The sequence below is a fragment of the Saimiri boliviensis genome, chromosome 17 (genome assembly GCF_048565385.1).
Source record: "Saimiri boliviensis isolate mSaiBol1 chromosome 17, mSaiBol1.pri, whole genome shotgun sequence".
Lineage (NCBI taxonomy): Eukaryota > Metazoa > Chordata > Mammalia > Primates > Cebidae > Saimiri > Saimiri boliviensis.
This window is the reverse complement of record NC_133465.1, coordinates 22,478,634-22,488,203: the sequence shown is the minus strand read 5'-3', so window position 1 is coordinate 22,488,203 and position 9,570 is coordinate 22,478,634. Positions and strand designations below refer to the sequence as shown.

Sequence of the window (9,570 nt, the reverse complement as noted above, 5' to 3'; positions counted from 1 at the left end):
AGGCCGAGGTGGGCGGATCACCTGAGGTCGGGAGTTCGAGACCAGCCTGACCTACATGGAGAAACCCTGTCTCCACTAAAAATAAAAAATAGCCAGGTGAGGTGGCACATGCCTGTAATCCCAGCTATTCAGGAGGCTGAGGCAGAAGAATTGCTTGAACCCAGGAGGCAGAGTTTTCAGTGAGCTGAGACTGCACCAATGCACTCCTGCCTGGGCAACGAGAGTGAAACTCCATCTCGAAAAAAAAAAAAAAAAAAAAAAGGACACCCGCGCCCACCTCAGCTGGAGCTTGTAAGAAAGGAATCTGAGGCCGGGCGCAGTGGCTCAAGCCTGTAATCCCAGCACTTTGGGAGACCGAGGCGGGTGCATCACGAGGTCAAGAGATCGAGACCATCCCGGTCAACATAGTGAAACCCCGTCTCTACTAAAAATACAAAAAATTAGCTGGGCATGGTGGCACGTGCCTGTAATCCCAGCTACTCAGGAGGCTGAGGCAGGAGAATTGCCTGAACCCAGGAGGCGGAGGTTGCGGTGAGCCGAGATCGTGCCATTGCACTCCAGCCTGGGTAACAAGATTGAAACTCTGTCTCAAAAAAAAAAAAAAAAAAAAGATCGAGACCATCCTGGTCATCATGGTGAAAACCCGTCTCTACTAAAAATACAAAAAATTAGCTGGGCATGGTGGCGCCTGTAATCCCAGCTACTCAGGAGGCTGGGGCAGGAGAAATGCCTGCCTGAATCCAGGAGGCAGAGGTTTCGGTGAGCTGAGATCGTGCCATTGCACTCCAGCCTGGGTAACAAAAGTGAAACTCTGTCTCAAAAAAAAAAAAAAAAAAAAAGAAAGAAAGAAAGAAAGAAAAGGATCTAGGGTGAGGATAATTGGGAAAGTATACATATATATATATATATATCTAAGTATGAAACCAGGTGCTTCCATTACCAGCTCCTGCTCTGTGAGAGAAGACCTGACTTTGCAGAGTGCAAAGGTCCTTGAGATGGTGTTTCAGGAGCCCACTGTGCTTCACTGTGCTGCTTGCTCTTCCTGCCCCTGGCTGACCCATCGTTTTGGCTGTGGGATCGCCTCTGGTCCTAGTATCCCTAGTCTAGGGGAGGTGGGCAGGATGGAAGTGTGTGAAGGAACTGGGTTACTCCCATGCTAGGTGAATTTCCTTTAGGTGGTCGCAGCAGAGGGAATTCTGATTCCTGCAGGCAACAGACTCAGCTGGGGTGTGTGTTGGGGGTGCTCCCCTGAAGGGCTTCTCAAGTTCCCCGGCCCCAGAGCTCTCTGCCTCAACTGCTTGCTTTGTTTGGGGAGCTCTGGCCACTAGTCTGTGTTTTGTACTGAAAGCTGGGTTCAGGGCTAGGTGCAGTGGCTCAAGCCTATAATCCCAGCGGTTCAGGAGGCCAAGGTGAGAGGACTGCTTGAAGCCAGAGTTCAAGAGCAGCATGAGCAACATAGTGAGCCTCTGCCTCTACCCCCACAAAAGAAAGAAAATTAGCCATGGTGGTGCACCTGTAGCCCTAGCTACTTGGGAAGCTGAGTTGGGAGCATCGCTTGAGCCTAGGAGTTTGAGGCTGTAGTTAGCTGTGATCATGGCATTGTACTCCATCCTGGGAAGAGACAGCAAGACTCTGTCTCTTTCTCTCTATATGTATTTAAAATAAAGCTGGGTTCAGCCTGCTAGGACCACGGGCTAAGGTCTTTAGCTTTGAATAAGTTGACAACAGGCACTAATGTCCAGGAAGCCAGTGTCCTCTAGAATGAGAGAACATTTTGGGTGACTGGTGTCCTCTCCCTGGAGCCATCAATGATGGAAGCAGTAGTGCTCGGGCTGGGGAAGAGCAGGAAGAGGTGGAGACCTGTCACAGTCGGGCCAGTCCACAGCTCAGCAGGGTCTGGCTCCCGACGCTCTGTTCAGCCTCAGCCTCTAGGCCTCTCCGACAGTGCTCAGTGGGAGAGAGTCACAGCCACAGGTACGGCTCCTTCACCACTGGCTGCAGCGGCCTCGTCAAGCTCCAGCTTCTCATTGCAGCCTGGTCAGCAAGACAGGCAGGAGGTAGGGATGGGACAGGGACCTTCTCTCATCCACAGGCTCGAGGGGCCAGAATGACTCGAGGTCCCCTCAAGGGCACTGAGTACCTGAGGTCTGGCTATCACCCCAAGTTCCTGACTAGCCCATACCCCCCAGGCTGGAGGCTGGAGTGTTGCTCTCTTGGAAACTTTCGTTCTTTCTGCTATCTTTGCCTTTGGTGGCTGCCAACTGTCGAGCTTAAAGAGGCGCACAGTCTTATGTCCAGTTGCAGAGGCTCAAATGTTGACAAATGCTGTTTATTGGTCTGTTACACAGAGGAGTATAGTTTCTGAGGCAAAAAACATACACACTCTGCTCCTCACAAAACCACTGAGTCACTAGGGCAGGCACACAACGGCCACACGTGCTTGGTGGAGGCCAAGGACTCATGGACAACAAGGATGGGCAGTGGGGCGGTCTGGCCCCCAGACGGGCTGTGCAGTGCCTAGGGCAATGTGGGGCGGGCTGTGCTGGATGTAGAGGGGCTGAGGGCACTGTGTCATGTTTCTCAGATGCAGAAAGGCTGCCGGGCTTTGGTGGCTGCTGGCAGGCCCCAGCCCAGGGCAGAGCCTCCAGGTCCCAGGGCAAGGCCCAGCCAGCATGTACTGGGGTGGAGGAGGAAGTGGGGATGGAGAGCAAGCAGCATGCCTAGGCCTGGGGGCAGGAGCTATGCCCTTCCTGGCACCCCCATGTGCCAGCTCCTGCAAGGGGGTTTCTGGGTTCCTAGGCCTCTTGGCATCCTGAGAAGCATGTGGAAGGCAGAGCTAGCCTTGCTTCTCACCAGGGACAGACAGGGACACCGATGCATCCCCTGCCTCCCTCAGCCCCAGGGACGTGGCAGATGCCTGTGACAGATGACGGACGGCCCTAGAGCTGTGGCCTGTTCCTAAGAGGAGGCTGTGATTGAACTGTTCCCCACACAGTCACCCTGGGACCCTCAGAGCGAGTGCTCCGGCTGCACTCCAGATCATCCACTGGCAAGAGCGCCACTCACACACTTTTCAGAGAAGTATCTTAATGCAGAACGCAAGATGGGGTGGCAGGAGTGAGGCCATACAGAGATGCAGAGGTACACCGGACAGGGCCGGGGGGCCTGGGGGGCACCTCAGGTGGCCAAAGGCAGTGGCAGTGCTGCTGAGGTGGGCTGCTCCCACCCAGGGCCCACATCTTCTGACTGCCCCAGACTCTCAGGGGAGGGGCCCAAAGGAGGCCCAGGTCTCCTGCACCCAGACACGTGCCGTGCCCACACCAGCAGCAGTTCTGGCTGCTCCAGCTGGGGCTGGTGCACACAATACTGGGACTGTAAAGGGACCGTCAGAAGGGACACAGCACAGAGCCTCTTGTCCTCTGCCATCTCGGCTAAGCAGGGCCCAGGCACTATCACCTCTGTTAATTCTATGGGCCCAGGTTCACTCACGGGCAACAGTCCAGGCTGAGGCTGCAGGTGGCAGTGGGGCTACTCCCAGATGTCTGAGAGGGGAGCAGAGTAGGTGTATCCCCCAAGGCGGCTGCTCCCTGAGGCTGACCCCTCCCGTCGCGGCCCTGATCCAAGGGTATCCTGGCCCCTGACGCCCTGCGGGGTCAGCAGTGCCGGGAGTCGGACCCCAGGCTCGAAATCGCTTTGTTAGGAACAGAGCTGAACAGGTGGGGTCGTTGGTGGCAGGGCCGTCTGGGCTGTGGTGGCCCTGCCCCTCTCCCTGCCGGAGCCCAGGGCCCGGTGTCCAGGCTCTGCACGGCTGTTGCCTCCAGGCCCAGCTCACTTGTTCTCTATGAGCATCTGCACCTTGTGGACGAGGTCCCGGGCGATCCGCAGGATCTCCTGGGCATCGTGGCGCTCGGCACGTTCTGGGGGAAACAGGGAGAGCTATAAGGAGGCCCAGAGAAAGGGCAGCAGGCTCGGAGGTGACCGACTGCCCCGCTGTCTCCATCTGCTCCGTTCAATTCCTGACATCCCTGCCTTTGGGGAAGGGCCCTCAGAATTCCTGAGACCCCTGCCACTCTGCGCCGGGCACAGGTGAGGCCTCCACACCCCTGCTAAGGGCAGCCGGGACGGCTGGACCAGCTCGTACCGTTGAAAAACTTGATGATGTCAGTGAAGTCCATGTTGTTGTCGCGGATGATCTCTCGGTAGGCCTCCACCAGGGCCAGGGCGATGAACAGGACGAAGTGCTCCGACGAGATGTGCCTGGCTGCCCAGATCACCTCCCACACCGCAAACACATCCTCGTACAGCAGTTCTGGGGAGAGTGAGGGGCCGCTGCTCGCCGTGCCCAGCAGCATGCAGGTAAAGGCTGGGACTGGCTGGCTTGGCTGGCGGCTCATGGGCCTCCACACAGAGCCAGGTGAGAAATCAGAGCTTGAGGGGCCAATGTCATGGAATTCTTGCCAGGACACAGAGCCTGGCTCAAGAATGGGGGTGCCGTACCCCACACCAAGGCCCATGCTTTTCTTGGGTCATGTCTGCACACCGGGCCTGCAGACTCTAAACCTGCACGTTGGCCGAGCATCTCGACCGCCACAGGCCTCCCAGCTCGGTGCTCAGGAACGCTTGGGCTTTAGAAAAGTTCCCCAACCCATTACCTGTGAGAGCGGCAACTGTCAACCCTGGTGGTACTTGGGAATCACCTAGGGAGATTTTGTTTTCTCTTTAATTATTTTTATTTTACTTTTGAGACAGAGTCTGACTCTGTTGCCCAGGCTGGAGTGCAGTGGTGCGATCTCAGCTCACGGCAGCCTCCACCTCCACTACAGGCGCCCTCCACCAGGCCCGGCTGACTTGTATTGTTAGTAGAGACGGGGTTTCACCATGTTGGCCAAGATGGCCTCGAACTCCTGACTTCACGAGGTCTGTTCGCCTTGGCCTCCCGCAGTGCTGGGATTATGGGTGTGAGCCACTGCACCCGGCCTTTTTTCTTTTTCTTTCTTTCTTTTTTTTTTTTTTGAGACTGATTTTCGCTCTTGTTACCCAGGCTGGAGTGCAATGGCGCAATCTCGGCTCACCGCAACCTCCGCCTCCTGAGTTTAAGCAATTCTCCTGCCTCAGCCTCCCGGGTAGCTTGGACTACAGGCATGTGCCACCATGCCCAGCTAATTTTTTTTGTATTTTTAGTAGAGACAGGGTTTCACCATGTTGACCAGGATGGTCTCGATCTCTTGACCTCGTGATCCACCCGCCTTGGCCTCCCAAAGTGCTGGAATTATAGGCATGAGCCACCGTGCCCGGCCGTTCCTTTTTTTTTTTTTTTTAAAGACGGAGTCTTGCTTTGTCTCCCAGGATGGAGTGCAGTGGCTCAATCTCGGCTCACTGCAACCTCCACCTCCTGGGTTCAAGTGATTCTCCTGCCTCAGCCTCCTGAGTAGCTGGGATTGTAGGCGCATGCCACCATGCCCAGCTAATTTTTGTAATTTTAGTAGCGACGGGGTTTTACCATTTTGGTTAGGCTGGTCTTGAACTCCTGACCTTGTGATCTGCCCACCTTGGCCTCCTAAAGTGCTGGGATTAGAGGCGTGATCCACTGCACCCAGCCTAATTGTTTCTTTTTTTTTTTTTTTTGAGACGGAGTTTCGCTCGTTTCCCAGGCTGGAGTGCAATAGCGCGATCTCGGCTCACTGCAACCTCCGCCTCCTGGGTTCAGGCAATTCTCCTGCCTCAGCCTCCTGAGTAGCTGGGATTACAGGCACGCACCACCATGCCCAGCTAATTTTTTGTATTTTTAGTAGAGACAGGGTTTCCCCATGTTGACCGGGATGGTCTCGATCTCTTGACCTCGTGATCCACCCGCCTCGGCCTCCCAAAGTGCTGGGATTACAGGCTTGAGCCACTGCGCCCGGCTCTTTTTATTATTATTATTATTATTATTTTTATTTTTATTTTTTTTTTGAGGCGGAGTTTCGCTCTCGTTATCCAGGCTGGAGTGCAATGGCGCGATCTCGGCTCACCGCAACCTCCGCCTCCTGGGTTCAGGTAATTCTCCTGCCTTAGCCTCCTGAGTAGTTGGGATTACAGGCACGCGCCACCATGCCCAGCTAATTTTTTGTATTTTTAGTAGAGACGGGGTTTCACCATGTTGACCAGGATGGTCTTGATCTCTTGACCTCGTGATCCACCCACCTCGGCCTCCCAAAGTGCTGGGATTACAGGCGTGAGCCACCGCGCCCGGCCAATTGTTTCTTTTTTAAAAATTAAAGACAGAACACACACACACAAACACAAATTAAAGACAGGGTCTCGGCAAGGCGTGGTGACTCACGCCTATAATCCCAGCACTCTGGGAGGCTGAGGCAGGCAGATCACAAGGTCAAGAGATCAAGACCATCTTGGCCAACATGGTGAAACCCTGTCTCTACTACAAATATATTTAAAAAAAAAATTAGTTGGGCATGATGGCACCTGCCTGTAGTCCCAGCTACTTGGGAGGCTGAGGCAGGAGAACTGCTTGAACCCTGGAGGTGGAGGTTGCAGTGAGCCAAGATCGTGCCACTGCATTCCAGCTTGGTGACACAGCAAGACTGTCTCAAAAAACAAAAACAAAAAGTTCAGACAGGGTCTCACGCTGTTTCCCAGGCTGGTCTCAAGCTCCTGGGTTCAAGCTATCCTTTCACCTGGGCTTCCAAAGGTGTCGGGATTGCAGCGTGAGGCACTGTGTCTGGTCAGCGAGCATTTCACAACACGTAGGCCCAGGTAGCCACAGTTATTAGTCTGGGGCTGGGTAGGGCCCAGGGTATTGATGGTGTTTTTAAAAAATCTTTCTTTAGTTTTTAATATTCTCTTATCCAAACTGGTGGTGTTTTTAAAGCTCCCCAGATGGTTCCAAGGTACAGTCAGGATTGAGAACTGTTGGCTTTGGGAAAGAGAGATCTCTCACTGCCCCTGGCCTCAGCCCCATGGTCCAACCTAACTCTTACCTCTCTTAAAATCCAGCAGGAACCAGCGGTAGCAGAAGTAGAAGTGGGTGTAGTCTCCATTCTGATGCATCAGCTCAAACAGCTCTGAGTCCAGGATCTTATGTGAGTGGGAAAAGAGAGACAGACTGAGCCCTGAGCCGATGCTGCCTCTCTGGCCACCACTCACCATCCATGCCCAGGGACACAGGATCCTCAGAGCTGGCAGCGGGCCTGTCTTGCACTGTGCCCAGAGGCGCGCTCTCCCCGAGTCTCCCTGTGGAGGGTGGGTTGCTCCCTGCTGTCCCTCCTGTCACCTGCGTCTCTGGGCTGTATTGTGTTGAGAGTTACACGATTTTCTGGGTATTTGATGTCATCAGCAACCCCTATTTGCCAGAACTTTCATGGTCATGAGCATTCACACACTCACACACGCCTCCTCAATTTGTGACACTGAAATTATGTGTTTTCAAATGAAAGAAGTTGACATGTTAAATGTTTCTGGAATGCTTCCTGGCCTTCCTGTGGATGAGGGGTGAGCCCAGCACTGCTTGCTCCTGTGCCCATGGATGCCACCAGCCTCACCTGGATGAGGGAGCGCATGTTGGCAAAGTGGGTGTCCATGGCGCCCCCGTTGGGGAAGTTCTGGCTCATCCTCTTCATGAGGTGGCTGAAGCAGCTGTAGGCCAGCTGATCTGAGGGAAGACAGGCGTGAAGCTGGCAGGGCAGGGGACTCGGAGGACAGGACGGCTCCCATTCCTGCACTTCCAGACCTGGCCACCCTCTCTTCCCTTCTCCAGCCTACACAGCCCCCCAGTCCCAGCATCATTTTGGAATCCTCCATGTCTCCCGATCCCTCACCGTCATCGAGGGTGACCAGGAGAGGTGCCAGCAGGTCGCACATGCCCTGCACATAACCCACGTCCAGGTGCTCCCACACGTAGCTGGAAGGCAGGGACAGAGACACTGGGGTTGTGCCACGGCCTCCCTTCCCTTGGGATCCCTGGGGAGACAGCCTCTGGAGCCACCTGCTGCCCTGCCTGGAAGTCAGCCTCTCCACAACCCTAAGGCATGGACTGTGCATCCCACACACAAAGAGACAACAGGGAGAAACCCATGGCCCCCAAGGCCCTTAGGCCTTAGAGAGACAGGGCTGTCATGCTGGGTATGCGGGGCGGGGTGAGGAAAAGCTTCCTGATGAAGTGCTGCTGAAGCTGAGGTCTGGCAGACCTCTAAGAATGAAGAGGGGTGCGGGAGGGGGACTGCAGGGAAAGAGCCTTCAGGCCAAGGGAGCCAAGTGTAATTCAGGAGCAGCAGAGAGAAGCAGGGCACCTTCCAGACCTAACGTTTCAGAGTAATGGAGGTGGGGCAGGGTCCGCCCCACCCTGCGCCCCGCCCCACAATGCACCTGCACATGATGTCTCTGAGCCTCTCGAGGTTGGGGGGCGTGAAGTACCAGTAGTTTCGGTCACACCTCTGCACATCCTTGTCTATGCGGTGCAGGTTTAAGGCCACAGTGTCCAGTAATTCTATCTGGAAGAGTGGCAGGCCCTCAGGCATAAGACTGGGCAGCCCCTCCTAGGCTGGGGGCAGGAGGTGATGTCCCAAGAAGTGCAGCCAAACAGGGACTCCAGAGACCAGGGCCAGTCCTCTGGGGATGCTGAGAAACCGGCTCAGAACTCCCTTCCAGGGCAGGCAGGGCATCCCGCCCTCCACCCAGCCAGCCCTTCCCCAGCTCTGGGATGGTAGGAGCGTCTTGGGGAGACTGGGAACAGCAGCTGGGGAACTTATACGCACAGTGTAGGCAGCCGCACACACAGCCGTGAGCTCCTCCCCTGCCTCCAGCTCTCCGGCCTGAGAAGGCTTCTCCTGGCTGGGATCCTGGGGCCCCGAGAAAGTGTGAGCTGTAGGGCCAGGCCCACTGGAGCCTTCCTCTCCACCGCCATCCTCCTCTTCAAAGCCCACGCTCTGCCCCTCATCCAGGCTTGACTGGATGCCCGAGGCCACGGAGTAGTTGCGAGAGGAGGGCAGTCCTGAGTCTGGAGAGTCAAACTCCACCGATTGCTGCTGCTCCACCGCGGCAGTGCCCGGAGTCCTGGCTCCTGCTTCCTGCTCAGGCTTTGGTCCGGAATCTTCAGGGTCCTGGAGCCCCGGGGGCTCCAGATCATCCACAGAGACAAACACCTGGTGGGTGAACACATGGCGGCACCCACCTGCACTCCAGCACCTTCCCACAACCCACAGCCTCCTCAGGTCAGAACGGAGCTGCAGCGCAGAACTTCACAGCCCTCCCCAACCACAGCCTCCAACACTTGCCACAGAGCACCAAGCCAGCTTCCGACCCAGCCACCAGGCAGAGAGAAATAAGGCTCTGGTCAAACATGAAGACCCTGTCTCAGCCCTGCCTGCATGAACAGCCCCAGGTCTTCCTGTGGCTACTACGGGAAGAAGGGGGACTGGAGGACGGAGCACTCAGTGGCCAGCTTGAGCTAAGTCTCCTGCTACAAACGCCTAAAGCCCTGAGACCAGGAGAACGTCCTCAGTGTTTTGGAGTGGCTGCCAGGACATCCTGGTGGGGAGAAGGCTAGAGGTTTTAGGAAGAACAAGTTTTTCCTTA

At 55.6% G+C, this 9,570-nt stretch overlaps 1 protein-coding gene across 2 annotated transcripts in view; it reads right to left on the bottom strand.

Annotated features, from left to right (window-relative positions):
- Positions 1–2,288: 2,288 nt before the first annotated feature.
- The window catches only part of SGSM2 (small G protein signaling modulator 2), a 47,976-nt gene continuing 40,694 nt past the window's right edge, over positions 2,289–9,570 (bottom strand). For both annotated transcript variants that reach the window (XM_003933084.4, XM_074388352.1), the window contains 7 exons: positions 8,751–9,137; positions 8,362–8,486; positions 7,815–7,897; positions 7,539–7,648; positions 6,978–7,074; positions 4,142–4,309; positions 2,289–3,917 (listed from right to left, as the gene is read on the bottom strand). In XM_003933084.4, coding sequence (XP_003933133.1) covers positions 3,829–3,917; positions 4,142–4,309; positions 6,978–7,074; positions 7,539–7,648; positions 7,815–7,897; positions 8,362–8,486; positions 8,751–9,137 — 1,059 coding nt within the window. In that variant the 3' untranslated portion in view covers positions 2,289–3,828. The remainder of the gene's footprint in view (positions 3,918–4,141; positions 4,310–6,977; positions 7,075–7,538; positions 7,649–7,814; positions 7,898–8,361; positions 8,487–8,750; positions 9,138–9,570) is intronic.